Source organism: Oreochromis aureus, linkage group 9, assembly GCF_013358895.1.
Source record: "Oreochromis aureus strain Israel breed Guangdong linkage group 9, ZZ_aureus, whole genome shotgun sequence".
NCBI lineage: Eukaryota > Metazoa > Chordata > Actinopteri > Cichliformes > Cichlidae > Oreochromis > Oreochromis aureus.
The window spans coordinates 13,773,404-13,793,797 of record NC_052950.1 but is presented as its reverse complement, the minus strand read 5'-3'; the positions used below and the strand labels follow the sequence as shown (position 1 = coordinate 13,793,797).

Genomic DNA, 20,394 nt, shown 5'->3' with positions numbered 1-20,394 from the left:
TTGGTAACCAGATTACCCTCACTCTTGTTATTTATTACTGAAATGAACTGCCTTTGTCTTTGCTTATAAATCTGGGCCTATGCATGTAAAAGGTCTAGTTAAAAGAGTTGGATTGTAGTGTAGGTATTTTTTTAAACCACTGCACTTTATCAATGGTGCATTAGCATTTGTGCGTATTAGTGATTGCTGAGGTTTCTTTCTAATATTGTAGGGTCTTTTTCCGCCTTGAGGCGACTGTTGTTGTGAATTGGCGCTGTATAAATAACACTGAATTGAATTGAACTGAATCAGTAAAGATGAATGGATCTGACAAAATCAGGTGTGCTCCAATGAGTCAGCAATGAGAGCACAGAGATAAATGTAGTCAATCCAACTTCTATCTAATGTGCTGCTATGTAGCGCTGATTAGAGCTGTTGTCAGATAAAACTTATTGTTTCCTATTCCCTTTTAATGACTGAACAATTCATTTGTAAAACATTTGTTTTTCTCAGGGGAGGAGATTTTAGAAATGTTGCACTGCAGAAATAAGACTTCAACAACGGCTACAAGTCTGTGATTTATCCTTCTTATGGGTAACTTCTACTACATTTGCTCTCCCAATGGGAGGAGGAAGAGCTGGGTTCAAATCTAGTCTGCTGCAGGAATCTGACTAAACACTGCACGGTTCACTGATTCAGTAATGTGAAAGCACTGAGAGGTTTTCTGGTCTGGGGAAAAAAAACACACACACAAATGAATGCCATTTGCAAAGGGAAAAAAAAGCTTAAATTGCTATCAGCACTTGTCCTTGACTCGGTAAGGGTAAATGGAATATTTTGTGGTATTAAATTAAGGAGAACTTCAGAGTCAATGCAGATTGGCAAAATGATAAATCTATGGTGTATTGCACTTGCTGATGAGCCAAATCCAAATGAAACAGCATTCCATTACACAATGGAATAAGTACAGTGCACTTAGTATGAACTTCACTTCACTCAAGAATATCTTTCCATTGTGAAGAGAAACACATATTTTTGTGCCTTATAAGTTGCCTAAAACATAAATAAAGTGCTAAATATATAAATCAAGAGGTATAAAGATCAATCTGTACAAAGTTACACAACATACGTACATAGCAAATCTCTTGTGTACTTCCTATTCTTGCTTTCTCTCACCTCTTCTCAATCTAACATATCAAAGATTAAAATATATTTGCATTGCACTTATTTCCCCTCATCATCACCTAAACCAAACCTGGAGCTGTTTCATCTACCATCCCCTACTTATATATGATTTTCCTGCTCTTTTTTAAACAAAACCATGCAGCATCATTGCCTGCCCTCCTGCAGCAATGCAGTTACCACTCCACCCCTCCTTCGTCAAGTAACGGCCATGATTTTAATGATATTTTCCACTGTGTCTACACTAGCTGTAGCTCTTGCTCCATAATCTCCATTACTTCCATCCATTAAACTCTTGCATTCCCTTGGAACCAATCAATTGTTGCTTTCTTTTAAACACTTTATAACAGTGGGGTGCTGCTATATAACAGCAACAACTTTATGAGCTGCCTTATATTAGAGCTGTTTATCGACAACAAAGTTGCAATTTGGCCTTTTTAACAAAGTTTTACATAAAAAAGGCTTAACATAGTTCAGCACGTACATTTACGGTACATGGAGGACTTCCTACCTGCTCTTTGACAGAGGCAAGGATAGAGGAGGTTGTCTCTGTCTCGGACCTGTCTCCATTGGAGGATGGCATCACAGGGGGAACCATGGCCCCCTTCTCCTGCTCTGCAGGCTGCTCCGGCACTGGCATGGCTAATATTAACACACATATATAGAAAATGATGTGACAAAACAGTACGAAAAATATGTCTCATTTACATGTTCTTCTTTTTTTTTTTTTTAAATGACTTGATTTTAAGTGTCAAGAAAGTCAACTTTACAACTTTACAAGGGCAATTCATTAAATAAAAAATCAATATATTGATTTTTTATTTCTTATTTCTTCACATAAAATGTTACTTAGATATTCTTTATAGATGTAACACAGCAGAGGAAGAATACAGATTGTGCATTTTGCAATATAACCAAAAAAAACATACAGATTGCAGACAGAATCCTTGGTTTTCTGTTTATACTTTGTGTACCACTGCTTCTAAAACATTTTGCATTACATTGGAGATTATGTATCGGAATTTCAGGAGCGGGACCACGCCTCCAAACACACTCCTTCCGGTTGTCATCTATATAGGTTCCCCCAGTCTGCAAGCTGTTGATTCTCGTTTACGTGCCCCACCCTCCCTCCCTCCTTGTTCTCAATTCTTTTACTTCTTCACTTCTATTTAGTGCATGGGGCTCTGCCAGGCCCGGGAGCCGTCGCCAGTCCCCTTCGAGGCCCTCCCCAAACCGCAGCTTAATTCATGTTTAAGCATTCACCTTTACCTACTAAAACGCTGTCATACCTAAAATGAGGACGTGGGCCCAGCTACTGAATGAAAGTTTGTGAACCACATAACCACAGTGCCATACCTTTTCACTGTTCATTGCTGAAAATAGGTTACTGAGTTTCTGTCTACACTGCTCAAAAAATTAGGATCAGGGATTAGGGAATCCTAATATCACACATCAGATCCTGACGAACTAAATATTAAAGTAAAACATTTTTATTTATACATACTGTTCAATTTGTTAAAAACAAAACTATATATGATCATTAGAAACCATTATTATCAACTGTTTGATGGCAGGATTGAAAAATCACTTCAAAAATTAAAAAACTGAAATCACAGGCTGATTCAACTTGTATCCCAATGTCGATCAGTAGTGTTCGTGGCTCTTCATAGACACTTTGGCAATGAGCCCAAGTGTTGTCCTTCAGGCGGAACCCAGAGCTCACTGCAACCATATAAGACAATAAGTCTGAGGATCTTATCCTGGTACCTAATAGCAGTCAGGACACTATTGGATATCACTCTCCACATTATCACTGATCCACGGTCAAACCAGCCATGCTCGTCATAGTATCCCCAGATTCTTTTACGTCCATCACATTTGCTCAGTGTGAAACTTCTCTCGTCTGTACAGAGAATGTGCACCAGTGCTGGACCTCCCGGTTCTGGTGTTCACTGGTAAAAGCCAATCAAGCTGCACGGTGTGCATAGTGAGCACCAATCCCACTAAAAGACATCGGGACCTCAAAACACCTTCATGCAGTGTGTTTCTTGGGATTTTGGTCAGAAAAGTGCACATGAGTAGCTTTCAGGAAGTTAACTTTGCAGGGTTCTGGTAGTGCTTCTGTTCCGCCTCAGACAAAAGAGAAGATACCAGTCCTGCTCTTCCACCCTCTTGAGACTATTCTGGAAGACTCAGCAAACAATCTCCTGATGGCACATACACATGGGTCATCTCAGAGGAGCTGAACTATTTGTGCAACCTCAATGGGCTTCAGGTAACCTCTCACCTCCTACCAGTTATTACAAAAACAGTAAAAGAGCAAAACATAGGAAACAGTAAGGAGAGATAAGGAGTAGACAACGGTCTGTGGCCACCACCTACAAAACCAATGCAATTTTGAGGGTTGTCTTGTTGTCTTTTCAATGCAACTGTTACCACTTTCATCTAAACAAGTGAAATGGATTCACAATCATCTTTTGTTATATACAGACTTCAACTATCTATAAAATACTGTTGTTTTCTTCTCTTATAAGAAGATTGGAGAATCTAATTCAGTTAAAACATTACTTTGAACGTGCCAGCCAGTCAGTCATCGTGAGCACAATACTGGAGGACAGACTGGATGTTTGTGGTGTGAGAGAAAAAATACTAAAAGCAGACTTAATTTACAAAAACAAAACATAAAGCAAATAAATCTCAAACAAGCACAAACACAGTTGGATTTGCCACTTCCACTATGTTACTTCACAAACACAGGGTCTTGTAGACTGAGTAATGAATGTATTCAATTGGAAAAGACACGCATCGTTCATCAAACACCACCTTGACAACTAGCTCGACAAAGTTAGCATGAGTCGTGCATGGGTTTTTTTGTTTGTTTGTTTTCAACCAGCATTCATCTTAAGCCCAGGAAGTAATAATAGATGCATCAACATCACTTCTAAATGAAGCCATCTATAATATGAAAGCAATATTTTAACAACGACACCTTGCACTATTAACATGCTAATATGTTTTCTGTTCCATGCCCTAATAATTTAGCCTTGTATTTTACCTGAGCAGAGAAACGACAAGTTAAAGACTTCCTGTCATGCATTACTAACACTTTCTGTCAGCATTTCTGTGACCACCATTTTCCATGAAAATCAGTGTCACAAAATCAATTTTCATTTTTTTGCGCATGACATGAGAAACTTTTCTTTGGTCCGTTCTGACTGGGCACTAAAAGAAAAGGAACAAATTCACTTTCTGCGTAAAGTACACAGTGTGGCAGGCCAGGGTATACACAATATTGTGCCCAACCACCAGACACACAAATGTGAAAGAAAATTCAGGAGACGAACAGCTCAGTTTCAAGCAATACAAGCAAGCAGTAGAAAATCAATATCGAAAATGAAACACAATGAAATCACCTTATTTCTAATTAACTGTAAAGGTTTTAAATCATCAATCAAACATCTGCGCATTTTTCCTGTCTGAGCTGAAAGTACATGGCGAGAGAAAGAAAGAGAAAGTGTCTTAGAAATCAGGAAATTGGTTGGCAAGTTTTAGAGTGTTTTAGAGACCATGGGGACAGGATTTTGTCAATACAGAAGCCCAGACTTCAGTAGGAGACTAAATAATGAACTGCCTGAATGTGGGATTAAATAATGGAGTCTCTTACTTTACAGTTTCCTGCTAGTCTCAGGCATTTAACATTTGATCTGGGGATTTAAATTCATGCCTCTAATTTTAGTTACAGGGTCTGCATGTACATTTCTGCAGCTTGGATTCTGTCATAGATTTTAAAAATGTGTGATATGTTTTTTAGAAGTGTTCATCCAAAAGATAGAATGAGACAAAGAGAATTAGAGTCAAGCGCGTCAGCTACCTTACAGAGACATTACCTCAAGGAGGATCTAGACAGTGTGCAAAGCAAACTTCCACTCATTCTATTAGCCAGTCAGCTAGCCATCAGACAGACAGCCGGCTAGACAGGGTGGTGTCTGTAAATAAAAGATGCTAGTGAGATGCCCTGCAGATGGTAATTTTCACTCTCACTGACAAATACCACTTCTGTGTCTGGCATCTCCCCTCCTGAGTGGAGATGAGTCACTGGAGTTTGGCTCCTGAGCAACCAGAACCCCAGCAAAGACCATTTTACACGCGCTGGCTGACTGCCGCAATTTCTCTTGAATGCGCCAGCCAAATGTGCAAGTCAGTGGGAAGAGGAAAGCCTCATCTCACCTTCTTTCTGAACTCATATAGATGTTTTTCTACTAGTAAACACCTCTAGCAATAAATTGGAGCTCCCAAATAACACAAAAGAATGAACATGAGTCCCATCAATAATTTGACATGTGGCTTCTTGGCCAACAGTTTGTGTGTTTGTGGTCAAGTTTTCCTTCCAAAAGCTATCCAGTTGTGTCTGTAGCAATATACTATAGTTTGAAATAGGCACAATACCCCTTTCTCATGGCAGGGAAATAACAGGTGTGACTAATAACATTAATGATGGTTTTATTCCATTTTGCTGTGCCAATAAGCAGTGCCAATGTGCCAACATGTATAATGCCAGAGGCCTGGCAGAGGCATACTGAAAAAATTGCAGCTGTTATTAGTTACACCTGTTTATTTACAAGTAATAATGTCTGCACCCACTGGTTTTGTGCTTTATAATACTTAGTACTGAGCCCGAATAAATGTACAGCAAAGGCTGATTGATTGTTTTTGCAGACAGAAATGAGTGTTGCCTTGCGGCATTAGCTCATCAGATATTCTCTTTGCAGTTTTTGACATAATATTCCCAATATACAAGAAACTAGCATATACAAACAAGCGCAATTAAATTAAATAGGCAAACACGCTTCCAAGTGACTTTGATAAGTCGTTTCTCATACAGCTGAATGACTGAAGTAAAAAAAAAAACCCAACTCTAAACAGCATACAGCACGGCACATAACAAAGACATTGCTGTGAACCTGTTATTGCCAGAGAAAGCCAGTAATCATGTATAGAGGAGGCACAAACTCTTTGTAATTAGTGTCCAGCAGGTGCTGTCTTCAGAAAATTGCAAAGGTGGCTCGCTGTATATTGGCTGCTGCAGAGATAATCCCAGAACACATTTGCCATCAAATGTCACAATACTCCACCATCCTATTCTATTCTTTCCAGGTATTGTCGCCAAGCACAGTCGAACTGCTACTGAATAGATGTGTGACACCCTGCGGGGTGGAATGTAACAGGAACCTCAGCTTAGAGGAAGCCTTTGTAGCTCTGGGGATGAATTTAATTGTAGCGCATTCTGACTGGTTTGAGCTGTGAGCTGTTTCGCAAAGAACTCAGAACTCAGAAGGAATGGTGGTATGACATTTCATTTGGCTCAGCCCGAGATAAGTAATGGAAAGCTCAGAAAAAGCCTTGTATGGTTGAGGACCCAGCATTTAATAATGATCTTTACAAAACAAAGTGTAAACAAGCTAAAGAAAAACTCAAAAAAACTACATCACATTTCATCTCGTCTATAATGTACGGTGTGCAAAAGAGCAGCTATGGAATTACTCAATGTGAAAACATGATTTGCAGCGTGCTAGTGCATCCTACTCTCAAATACCCAGGTTACCAAATGCCATTTCACAACTTTTCACCCTTAAAATGAAGTTTTTCTCTGTAAACCGATGTACTCACTTCAGATTGCTCAGTAAATAGAGTGTTTGCCCTATTATCGGAAGGTTGGGGGTTCAAATCCACCGAATGGCTACCCTGTGGTACCCCTAAGCAAGGTACCATCCCTACACGTTGCTCCCTGGGCACTGGATTAGTGGCTGCCCACTGCTTCACTGAGTGAATGGGTTAAACGCAGAGAGTAATTTTCACACAGGGGATTGATAAAGTATAGGGAAAAAGAAAAAAACATAAGGTCTTCTGATTTTTAGATTAGCTTACTACTCATTTTTTTCCTCACCAGCTAGTTGCCAGGATCACCCTGATTCCAAAGTGTCTGCGTGGGTAAATTTCCCCTGTTATGTTCATAGACAAAATGTTGGCAAATGTCTAAAAGTAGTGAATGGGTCCAAAGTGCATGCATCCTTCTTATACCCCTATCTGGTCTCTAAAAGGGGAATTTCATATATCTTCTATTACTCCTGGGGATTTTTTCTCTTCCCACTGTTGCCAAGTATTTGCTCACAGGGGCAATCTAAATGTTGGGTTTCTTTCTTTTTACATTAGAAGATAATGTGCCTTCAGGGATATGTTGTGGTGATTCGGTGCTATATAAATACAACTGAATTGACCTTGGCCTTTACTGTTTGCTCACAATTTTAAAAAAAAACTCCATACACAGGCAAAAAACACACCCATGCATATATAAACACAGAGGTGACTCACATTCTACGCTAGAGGAATTTGCAGTTTAGGCACTTCTGAGAGCTGTTCACACCTGCTCTGACCAAACAAAACACACTTCACATGTCCATGCCTACAAAATGACACATAAAGAGGCTTACACGTGTACTGTATGAACAAACCTTTCTCTGAGATCCTCCCCTCTATGACTTTACATTAGCTGACTCCCTGATTTCATGATGTGTTGTTACATCCACTCTGCTATGCTCTCACTCTGACCTTATTATGTTTCTTTATCCTATTTTCAACCTTTTTTCTCTTCTACCTTTCCATTTTGAAATTGTGTAAGTTTATTTGACCTGTAATTTGGATCGAGCAGTGTCAACTGCTCCCTGTACAAAATGAAAATACATTTTCCCTTAACACTAATCTATAATGTTAGGAGAACAACAAACCAATTATTAATGTTAATGTTTTCAGTGTATCTCAAGCAAAGTAATCACAGTATTTTTTTCAGCTTTTTGGAAATTGCCTTTCGACTTCAATCTTACCATTAGCACTGTAAAAAAATACAATGAGATCATTTTTGCTAACGATGATGTTTTTCAAATTTCAGAACAAATTTTTTTATTTATTAACTTTGAAAAAAAATTGTAATCTATTTCTAGCTACTATTGATAATCAATAATAAGGACTTTTTTTTCTTTTTTAGGTTCTATCTCCTGTTAAATCTCCAATTCAGGTCCCAAATAATGCATTGTGAACAGGAAGCCATTATCCCCCTCCGCATGTTTGAGTGGGTGGCTCCCCTAAGGAGCACAATCAAAAGCGTATCTCTTTCTCACATAAAATTACACTGTTGAAATATTTAAAGGGGCTGAAAAGCAATCTGTGTGTGGTGGCTTTTATTTGGTAGAGCTTGAATCCTTCAGCAGATCCAAGCTAGGACATTTAACTTCTATATTTCTCAGGGATGACACTGTATATATGCTAATAAAAAGCTTTAGAAGTAATAAACTAATAAAGTTAATGGACCATATGGGACTGGGAGAGCTTCAAAATTATATCAGAATATTCCAACAGAATTGGTGACAATGACATTTCTGACCAAAAGGTTCAATATCTGTAAACAACTTTTGAACTTTTTTTCAATGCTTGCAGGCAACAGCATTTATAAATGTAAGTAAAGAGCTTTTTCCATCCTTATTTTTCAATGTCCTCCTTGTTGACGACACACTACCTAGGTGCTAGCAGCAGCAGCATAATAGTCAAGTTATAGTGACATAACAATATGCTCAATGAGACATCATAAGTCACATGTAAGTACAAAAGTATCCTGAGTAGTTTTTTCCTTTTAAATTTTAAGTAAAAGTATAACATAACTACTTTAGTTTAACAATACCAATAAAGTAAGTTAACTGTGTAACTTTTCATCATTCTCTACAGTATTATTATTTGACAGCAATCACTACTATCACACTTTCTCAAGTTTTGCCCTCACTAAGCAACCTGACTCTCGGAATTAAACATTTCCATGGTAACAAAATCTCCACCAATCAGTTTATTTCAATTTAGGAATGTAGGAAGATGGCAACATGGCTTTTTAAACTTTTTAAAATCATGGTTATAATCTTATGGCTCATAATCAAAATTCCTATGGAATATGTTTGTGACTGTAACTTCCCTCTTTCACTGTATTATTTGATATTTCAACATAAAAACAAAGTAAAAACTGTAAAACCATATGAACAAAACAACCATGAATGAAAAATGCAGTATATCTGTTTTTTCCTCATTTTATTAGTTCAGGGAGCATTTAGAGAAACTCAAATCAGAATCACAATCAACATACAGATTTTTTTAGTCCCATTGCTCCCATATAACAGCAATGAAACAATGTCAGTGAAGTTTCAAATTTGCAGCTGTACAAAATGTAATGCACCAACAAATCTTACATATGTTTCAGCCAAAGTAGTAGTTGTCATTGGTCTCATCGGTGAATGTACCATGTTGCTTGGCAACAACTAAAAATGACATCAAATGCACTTTTATAAGAAATACAACCAGAACACAGAATAGGAGGCTCTAGGGAGGAAGAAGTTATGAAGCAAGCCCGATGTTGCCTGTCAAGTACAAGATTTCCAGTTTCTTCCCCACACTTAGGAATGCAGCTTATTAATTTAACACTCAGTATCAGCAGATACATAAAGCTAATGTATCTTTTTTGTGACAGGAACAGATACACTGTGTCCCAGATACACAACAAAAATGTGTTTGATTAAGCAAAATATTTTATATAAATACATTTATTTATTCCCTGTTAGTGTTCTACTCTTATGTTTAATGTTCCTCTTATATTTAATCTTGCATTTTGTGTGTGTTGCATTTTACTGCTGTAGATGCTGAAAGTTGGCCTCATTTTAACTGCTTTATGTGCTATTAGGCAGTACAGTAAGGCCATATATTCCATCACATAACAAGCAATTAAGGCTGTCAGACACTTACAGTTAGGTAACAAGAAGAAAATGTGCCTCTGTATTAGTGTAGGTAAGGTTGCAAAAATGGAAAAACTCAATTAGCCTACCTACAGTTTATGGTTAAGTACAGTACTTGAGAAACATACAACTACTAAAACTAACTCACAGTAGCACTCCTTCACCACTTGCTCAAAGTACTTTCTTCTAACATTCCTAGTGTTTGCACTGTCACACCTGCACACTATCACTAATTAACAACCTGGATATAACCTGAAGACCAGCATAATTATGCTAGCACATATTTCTGTATGATAATATCACATAACCGTATTGATAATATCACTAATAACAACTGGAACTTACTTCCATGAGACATCCCAGTAAGACCTGTCATCAATACAACAGCTTCACTATTTCATTTTTGGAAAAATAGCAAAAGCCATTATAGCACAAGAAGCTAGTTATATCTGCTAGCCCTTCCAGGCCGAAACACGTAACAACAAATCATAGGCTACATTCATTTGAGCCCCACGGTGCTCAAATGCAAAACTGACACTACCTCGATCAATTGAACCTGCTGCAGTTTCAGCTAAAGTCAGTAAGTTATTTTTAAGCTGTAAGTTCTTTGGAGCATCTGACTTATGCTAATTACCTACTCAAAACAGCTTGTAAAGCAGATGTATTTAATCAGTAACAATCATGGCTTTTAATGAAGGCTATACCCCAAATTTAGTCAGTAACAGTAGTAACAGACGTGCACTCTATAAATATACCCAATTTTAAAAAAACAAACAAAAGAAGTCCATGGAAAAGTGCAAGTGCAATATCACTGAGAGATACTTGATAGATAGACATATAGACACTATGTATAGATAAACAGTGTCTACCATACAGACAATCAGAACAAGATGATTTTACAATCTATATAATGTAATCAATATAGTCTCTATTATAATGAGTCTTTTGCGTAAGTTCGGTAAGCAAGGTCTGTATTTACCCATCTGCCTGCTTTCCTAGGTGTTCAGGCTATTCAGTCTATTCTTTACATCACCTCCACTTTCCCCTGCTTTCAAACTGACATCATTACTCCGGTCCAGTCATTTTCTTGCCCACCTTCTGTGATCCAATCCAACTTATCTGTTAATCTGTCATTCAGGCATTCATGCAACCCGCCTCCTCCCCATCTTTGCCTCACCCTGGACTCTCAGAGCCCCATCCAAGCATCCAACTTCATATTCACCCCCACCGGCGTCTACACCCTGGGGGGTCCTGTCCTAATTCCTATCGTTTCTGGGTTTTCTTTCTGCTGTGATGTTTCATCTGGGTCTAATCATTATTCCAATTCTGCATCTCAATAAATCATTTTCATTTTCAAAACGTCATCTCATTTTTGAACTTCCATTCAAAAAGTGGTAAATCCTCTCATGGAATGCTAAGTAAAAAGTCTTAATGGGGTTTTTTTTTAGGTATTATGATGTAGTAATGCTAGTGGTAAATAATTTCCTTATTAGATATTTGATATTAGGCATTGAGGAGAGGTATGTACATATTTTATTAGTAGGTTAAAAATTGAGTGCACTGTCTAGGCAATTTTATTAATGTACACCAATTATACATTAGCTATTTGCATTCATTATGTTTCAAGTGTCACTTCACCTACGCTGCCTCACCTCAGATGTATGCAAGGTCCTCACTCCATGCATCCATCTATCCATCCATCCATCTTCTTCTGCTTATCCGGGGCCGGGTCGCAGGGGCAGCAGCCCAAGCAGAGAAGCCCAGACCTCCCTCTCCCCAGCCACCTCCTCTAGCTTATCCGGGGGAACACCAAGGTCCTCACTCTAACTTTAAATATGGCATTTATTGACAATCCTCCATTAGCCCGGTCGTCATAGTGTGGACAAAACACTGCTGTCTGACGGTTTGCTAGAGTCTCTTTGAGAAGCTAATAACTCATCAGGGATCCAGGTTTAATAAACTGCTACTTTATTGTGTTATCTATGATATAATAGTGACTTAAAAGGCAAGTTAAAGTAGAAAATTAGGTTACACTAAAACAGTCCATATTCTGCAAACCTAAAGTAAGCTACAACACAAATATGAATTTAATTATTTTAAAAGGTTAAAGTTCAGTCTTGTCTAAAGTATGCTTCATAAAATTTCCAATTTTAAATTGAATGCAATAATTGCATCATGAAATTAGCACAAAAATCATCTTACAGTATCCCTTGGAACAGTTTTTTTCTTGCAAAGACAAAGACATTACTCACATACAGTGAACACTACACACCCTCTCTCTCTCCATGATCTGCCTGTAATCACCTCTCGTTTAATCTTGGGTGTAACCATCTGATCCATCGATAATTCATGCATGTTCCTGAGATACACAGATATAAGGGATTCACTAGAGTCAGGCTCACTTCAGTTGTTTTTTTTTGTATTGAATTATTCATGTCTGTAAAAAAATAAAAACAATGCTCGAGATGCTAGAAAATGAGATTTTATTCTCAAGAATAAGTGAGAGTCTGTCTTTTCACGTAAAAGGTAACTTGCCTTGCGGCTGCATTAAACCGTTGAGCAAGGAGGACCTGCCAGCTTTCTGTCTTTTGTCACGGATTACTCCTGAGAGGCTGTCGTCAAAATCAGATCTTTACCGCTGATGGTTTAGATAGCTGACTTTTATTCTGCTCTCAAGCACAAACCTGCTGTGCCGGATTTGAGATGTGCCATTTGAACCAGTCATTGTGAAACAGTGTCTAAAAAGCAACAAATACATCATAAGTGTAATTTTTTTAAATAAAGAAAAACAATATTATTTTCCATCACACCATACTCCTGATAGGTGATTCTAAGCCATTCTTTGGTTGCCTGTCACAGGCATTTATCTACTGTATTTGGGTATGCACGTATTAACGTGAACAAAGAGCAGCTGTCAGAATTAAGTGAATAATAACAATCCTCTTTTGAACTAATTCTTATTCAAAATGGGTTCTTGAGCCCACCCCCTGGAGGTAATAGCTTTAATAAGGAAAATAAACGTTTAAAAAAAATCCTGTTGTGTACTGGATACCATCAGTACTCCATCAGTATTTCCTTTGACATGCTTAAATTAGCCTGAGAGGAGCTAATACGCTGTGTCACATTTCAAAGACAAATGTTTCTAAAGTGGCTCAGTGTAACACGGCCATTCATGCATATTAGGCACAAAGCCATTCTCTGAATATTATTGTTCCTCTGGGGAGTCTCTTGACCCTGCAAGCAATCAAGGATTCAAAGAAAGAAACACACGTTTAACCCAACGCACGCACACACACACACACACAAACACAAACAGGCTCATATGGGCACACAGCTGTTAATGACGTATTCCACTGGGTCTGTGTTTCATTGCTGTGAACCATGCACGTTTTATTGAAACTGACTTCTGCCAATCTGTTCATTCTTCTCAGAATTTTTAATACAACTATGCGACTATGGGACCTGTAGTGTGCTCTGAAACTGTTACTCACAGTCTGAATGTTGAATATGTAAGTTAGACTTGACAGAAATGTCTGACTTTGGGTGGTTTGAATACATTGTAACTCATTAGCTGTGTGCACCTTGCCAGCATCCTCAACAGCTCAAATAATAATCATCCCTAACATATGGCTAATAATGCTAATGTCATCAGAATGAGCCAAAGCTTGGAAAATGAAGAAATAATAATTATAATTTCCATACCCAATTTCCCCAGCCAATCACTCCTGACTTCCAAAGGCTGCTTTGCCTTTCAAAAATCATTCTCATAGTCTAGCACATATAAATGTCTTGGATGATTGATAGCTCTAATTTACCTCCATGTATCGTATAATATGAAACTCTGAATAATGCATAATTCAGTTAGCTGCGCTCAGAGACGGAGGGAGTGCACGTGACGTTGCAGGCATCAGACGAATGCACACACACAAGCTCACACACATATATGCACAGCTCATCACAACTGAGCGTAAACAGTTTTACAGGGTTAAATATGCAGACGCTTGTGGCTAAAAATAGGTACAGTATTCTCTTGTAAAGAATATTCTGAACTGAAAACATGCACTTCAAAACAAGACTAACAAATATAAATAGATGGTCTTACTACTGTTAACGTGAAAAAAAAAAGAAGAAAATATAGAGAAAGAGAGTCTTTCCCGGCTATCACGGGGAAAGGGGCGGGGTACACCGTGGAAATGGTCCCAGTATAACATAGGCTTGTGCCTCATAAGTAAAATCCCAAATAATACATCATAACACATAAATCCATATTTTATTCACAATGCTATGTAGAAACATCAAATCTCTACACTTAGAAAAATGTACCATTTCATGAAAAATATTAGCTAATTTTCAAATTGATAGCAGCAAAAAGTTTCAAAAAAGCATCCTCGTTTCTTTTAACAGTAGCCTAAAAACATTTGGGAAACGAGGAGACCGCTTCTTGGACTTTTTGGGAGATGAATGTTGTCCCAATCTTTTCTGATATAGGATTCTACCTGCTCAACAATCCTGAGTCTTCTTTGTCATGTTTGTTTTCTTTCATTATGCATCAAATTAATTCAGTTGTTAAAAGGTCTGGTCTATAGTCAGGCTGCTTCAACACCTGTACTCTTCCACAATGAAGCCATACTGTTTTAATAGATGCAGTATGAGGGTTAACATTGTCTTGGTCTTCTATGCTTGGGTCATCTTAACCTCCTAGGAACTGGTGTCCACATATGTGGACATCGCATTTTGGGTTGTCTAGAACAAAATACAAAATTTTGCTCTATAAGGGCCTGATATCTCTTACGAGGACATTATACTGCCACCGTTCTATTGAAATTTAAAACAAATGTCCTCATATGTGGATATCCAGCCCTTGTAGAGCAAAATCAGGTAAAAACATAATTCTTTGTTTTTACATTCATCACATCTCAATCAGCCCAAATAGCAAAGAGAAATTAAAAATGCATGCCATGAAATAGTTCGGGTCTAAGGAGGTTAAAGGGAATCCTGGTGGCACAAAGACAATTATAAAAAACTGACTAATGACTGAAACACTGCGCTATCAACAATGGTTCAGCAGATCCTGGTAATAGAAACACTCACATACAGACTGAAAGCGTCCCAGTCTACAAGAAATGGTTGTTATACAAAGTGAAGTAAGAACATGAGTAACTTTTAAAAAAAGGCAGATTTACTCTGACATTACTGACTTGGGACTGTTCAAATGTTCATGTACTTGTTTTTCTATCTATAAACAAAAAAAAGAAAAGAAAGTTCTAAAAAAAAAGAAATATAGAAGCACTTCCTTGAAAAATTGTCTAGATGGGAGTAAATGTTGCTTTAAAATCTGTATATATCTTTCAACATGAATGGTGCCTTTCAGACGTGCAGGCTGCCAATTCCATAGGCACTTACACCCCCCCACACCATCAGAAATGCAGGCTTTTGAACAGAGGGCTGATAACAAGCCAAATTTTGATTGGCCTGACCACAGAACAGTTTTCCACTTTGCCTCAGTCCATTTTAAATGGGCTTTGGCCCAGCAGCCTTTCTGGATCATAGTCACATATGGCTTGGTCTTTGCATGACAGCCCTTTAGCCTGCATTTGTGGAAGGCATGGCGAACTGTGTTCACAGACAATGATTTCTGGGAAAGTTCCTGAGCCTGTCCAATGATTTTCATGACACAGTCATGCCTGTTTTTAATGTGGTGCGACCTGAGGGCCCAAAGATCACAGGCTTTGAAATCTGCTTGCATAGAGAATTTTTGATGTGACATAATGTATACAGTAGATGGTGGGATATTTAAATCCTTCATAATTTTAGATGAACATTAGGTAAATAAAGGAACATTATTCAGAAATCGCTCCACAGCAAACAGTGGTTCACTACTTTTGTCAATATAGTATATTTTTTTGTATAACCTGTATATTACAGTTCCAGCTTTCCATGCATAAAAACTGTAATAAACTTAGCAAAGATTAAGGTAAGACTCCCAAGTGTGTTATGAAGACAAAAAAGTTGTTTATTAGAAAAACATTTATTTAAGTTCTATCAAAAGGCATTCCTATGTTTATACATACACTCATTAATGTATAGAATTACTCAAACATACAAAATAAAAATTTAAATTGCTACTATATCATAATATATACATGCATATACACGATCTGGTTATTAGTCTATTAAGAACTCCATTAAACATGTTGAATGAAATAAGTGTCTTATCCTGAAGATGGTTTGTCAAAATTATATTCCTCCCAGAGGAGTGGACAAGCTCAGATAACCCTCCAGGAGGCAATACCAAACCACAGAGTGAGACTGCGGTGGGTGTGGCTTATGGCTCCAGAGCCTCAGTGATTCAGGAGGCTGGTCACAGACAACTGTGATCTGATGCCTGAGGTCTGTTTTGCTTTCAAAAGCCCCAATGCAAGCAGTCAACAGAGACAGAGCCATTGATTATTTCAATCAATACGCAGAGCTATTGCAACTTTAGCACTTCTGTGACACAGACTAATGTATAACTCTACTGTAAGCACACCTATAACTTTGAAGACCTCTATGGAGGTAGCACGGCATGTATATTTAATGAATTTTTCTGTAAGGCGCAAGATATAAAAATGTATTTTACTTTTTTTTGTTGTTGTTGTAGCCTGGGGCGCTAAACATGCACACACATATATATGCACACAGTTCAGTCAAGCAGCTGGGAAGCAGTGAGATGGTTGACCTAGATTGGATGCTGGGTTTGAAGACATGCGGGAGAAACCATCTGCATACAAAGTCAGAAATCTCTAGGCCAACAACCAGGGAAACCAAGAAAGAGGGTTAGAAATAATTACAACTTTTTCCTACTACAGAATACGGTAAAACTTCCTCCCTGTAACATGATTTTTTCTATATTTATAGCAGAGACAGGAAAGAGAATGCTTAATAGCCAAGAAGAACACACGCCCTTTGAGGAGAAAATCTTATTTCAAAGTTTGTTTATTGCATAAAATCTTGGAATGTCTACTTTATACACATTATGACTGTTTTATTGTGAAGCATGTCTTTCCTACTAATTTCAGTCAGATATAAATCTGTCTCAAGCTTCATCAAATTTAAAAAGGAATAAAATAATTTTACTTTTAATTGTTTTGGCATTCTCATTAGATTGCTGGTAGCACCCTTGACTTGAAAATCATTTGTATCCAAATCCCGGTGATTGGATTACACAGTACACCAGTAAAAAGTCAGGTCAATGCGACACACAGGTAATTAAATAAAAGGGGAATTTGGTCATTAAAAAAAGAATCAGCATAGTGCCTGGAAACAATTAAGGCTTATGAGCAGGTTTTATCACCTTGTCTAGCAAGCTTATACATACTTTGTATCATTAACACATCTGAAACAAAGATGTCACCTCACAAAACAGGATCTGTCAGCAGAAACCAGCAAGTAACAGATTCTACTGTCACCTCTGACACCCAAGATGTGAGACACAAAGGAAGCTACAGTAACTCAACCCTCTTAGCAGCAAAGATGGAGACTATGCAGTGTGGAGAAAATAATGCAATATGTGAGCAAGTGAAGGGGAAAAAGAGCTCATGAATATAAGAAGTGAAGTAAAAACTGGGTTTAGACAAAAAGAAAGAGAATGAGAGGGAAGATCTAACACAAAGGAACAAATAGGATACAAAGTGAAAGAACCCAGACATATTCTTTCCTGGGCTTCACTTCTGTCTTTAGTCTCACACCTCCCAATGATTTTCTTCACACCTGTCAGAACAGTGTGATACCTGTTAATCACCAACCAGCATCGTGCTAACCGCACACAGCCACAAAGAATGCAACGAAAAAGACAGACATTACCCAAACTAATCTGACGTAGAAAGTGGAAACTCTCAAGAGAAGTGAGCCAAAAGCCGTGACAACATGTATAAGTAACCATTTTGTGTGAATTCAAGTTTAAATATGCCACACATAGCTAGAGTACCCAGTTTTTGAATGATTTGGACTTTTTAGACTTCAGTGACTGAAAGATGTGTAAGACATGGTTCATTGATGGTGTACAGTGTTCGTGGATTAGCTCTAAGTTCGATATTTTAACATCACACAAGTCACTCAGCCAGTGAACCACTCTGTTTCTTTTAATAAGTCACTTTCTTAAATCTGTCTAATCTTGAGCAGAAACCATATTCACTTTTGCAAAGACATAGTACAGACTTCACCCAAAAAAGCCTATCTATTTCATTTCTGTCACCACTGTAAAGTAAGTACGCATAATAGTAGCCTGGATTCCAAGCCCACTCATTCATATATATACAGTAAAGGAGTCAGAGCATTTGTAATGACATATTGCTTGAGCAAGAACCCAATCCTTCCCTGAAGTATGCAAATGCATGCATGTAATGATGTATGATATCCTAAACCCATTTATAACAAGAAAAATATACTGTAGTCTGCCTTTTAAGAAAAACAGAGATGAAGTCTGACATCTAACAGATGGCTGAGGGAAGGCTAGTAGTGGTTACCGCTGTTTCTCTACAGCCAAAGACAGCTCCCTGTAAATCTCAGAGGCTTTGTCCTTCATAAACAATCCTGTATGGACACACAAAGCAATATGCATTTTAAAGTGTTTTTGAATCTCTATACATTTTCCAGTGAATAGAATCTGCTTTAACGGACTTTAAAAGTTTGACTTTGTGAAAATTGTAGCAGAGCAACATAATGTATGGTTTTCTTCCAACCCCTGGGGTGGTATATATTAATACCTATATAATTCACATTGCTATCAAAGTTAGTATTTTTCCCTGCCTCGCCATGGGAAAAATATAACATAACATATTGTTATAAAACACACTGCTGCTCCTCTCTACGATGTTAAGGATGTTAACAAGCTATAGAAACCACAGCCAGAACAATCCTGGTGGACCTCTCTGTAATAGCCTAATTACACAAAGTTTTTGCTAAAAAATGATTTCATTTTTTCTATTTTGTGAAACTACACTTTTGAGCTTTTATTGGTTTTACAGAAACACAATACACACACACAGTTTAAAGTATTGCAGCAGTGTTTTTCAGTCTTCTTTTTATTGATTGGGTCCAGTATCAGCCACCTGGCTCGATGGGGAACTGAAGCATCACTTGGCCAAAAGCACAGCTGAATGCCATTTGCTCAGGCAGAGGCCACCTTAAAACCTTCATTAATGTAATTGAAAGAAGAGTCTAGTTTTACCGCTGTGGGAACTTGTTCTAAAGACCAACTTGGTAATTTTGCTATTTGGAAAACTGATAGATGTTAATAATGAGCCTGTAGAGGAAATCAGGCTGGTGATAGCTAATGAAAATAGAAATTAACGCGATACAACCGCTATTACCAGCTATTTGCATTGAAAGCAAATCTTGGAGCTGTCCGTGGTGCTTAAAAAAAGGCTGCTCCCCCATTTTTCTCTCCTTTTGTTCTCAAAGTAGAGATATGTGACTATAAGTCAGTTTTTACACTGCATGTAGTGTTTTGCACATGAACACTATACACAGCTCAAGGTCATTCATTAACTATTTACTAAGTGAAAGGCATCCATCTTTCTCTTCTGAATAGAGCCAAAGACCAAACACAAAATGTAAAATGTCCTTCTATATAAAGCTACTGTAAAGTCAAATACAGTCTGTGTGTTTGTGTGCGTGTGTGCATATTATCCACTGAAAATCTTGTAATTTAGGAAAAAATAGCAGCATGGCTCATGGAAGTCATTGTTCACCCAAATCCGAGCCACTGCCTTTCATGATAACTAACCTGTTAATGCTAAAGACAGGTGGAGCAGAAGTGTGACTGACCTGAAAGTCATTCTTCTAAAAGCCACACAGACGCAGCAGTTTGAAACACTTAGGGACACTTAGAAGAAGACAGAGGAGAAAATGTGAGGAAAAGGAAAAAAGGGAAGAAGGCGTTTCTCAGACAGAGAGCAATGGCGGTATGGTGGGTTCAGATGATAACCTTGACCACAGCTGTCATCACACGCTGTCTTGTGTGTGAAGATATGATTGGCATTCAAAGGGGCCAACATTTACCTGGCTGTTATCTCTGAGACAGCAGACCTGAGTCAGCCTGTGATCTAATGAAACAGTCCATTCCTCTGTGACAAGACCAAAGGGGAAAATGAGATATAGTAGCTGCAAAAGAAAAATGGGTGGCCATTTCATATCTGACTGTTTTCTTTGGTAGTTTTGTTTTACATACTGTCGCAAACGTGAGAATGGTCAGAAACAAGCAGGAACTGTGACACACAAACAAAGGGATTCAATAAACCCGTCCCTGACTCCTTTTGAGATAGCTTTTGGTGGCTGTTGGGATTGTTCTTCTTATTTGCATTACAGTCTTCCACTTCCAATTTACAGTGTGACGTCAGCCCCCCCCCCCCCCGATCCACCACCAAAAAAG

General features: G+C 38.0%; 1 protein-coding gene across 2 annotated transcripts in view; it reads right to left on the bottom strand.

The window, feature by feature from the left end:
• ctnnd2a (catenin (cadherin-associated protein), delta 2a) overlaps nucleotides 1–20,394 on the bottom strand; it is a 246,588-nt gene that overhangs the window by 207,744 nt on the left and 18,450 nt on the right. The window contains exons 1-2 of one of the 2 annotated variants that reach the window (XM_039617816.1): nucleotides 10,329–10,346; nucleotides 1,673–1,803 (exon numbers count right to left, since the gene is read on the bottom strand). In XM_039617816.1, coding sequence (XP_039473750.1) covers nucleotides 1,673–1,803; nucleotides 10,329–10,341 — 144 coding nt within the window. In that variant the 5' untranslated portion in view covers nucleotides 10,342–10,346. Of the gene's footprint in view, nucleotides 1–1,672; nucleotides 1,804–10,328; nucleotides 10,347–20,394 lie in introns of those variants that run through there. The other variant, XM_039617817.1, reaches the window with a different exon arrangement.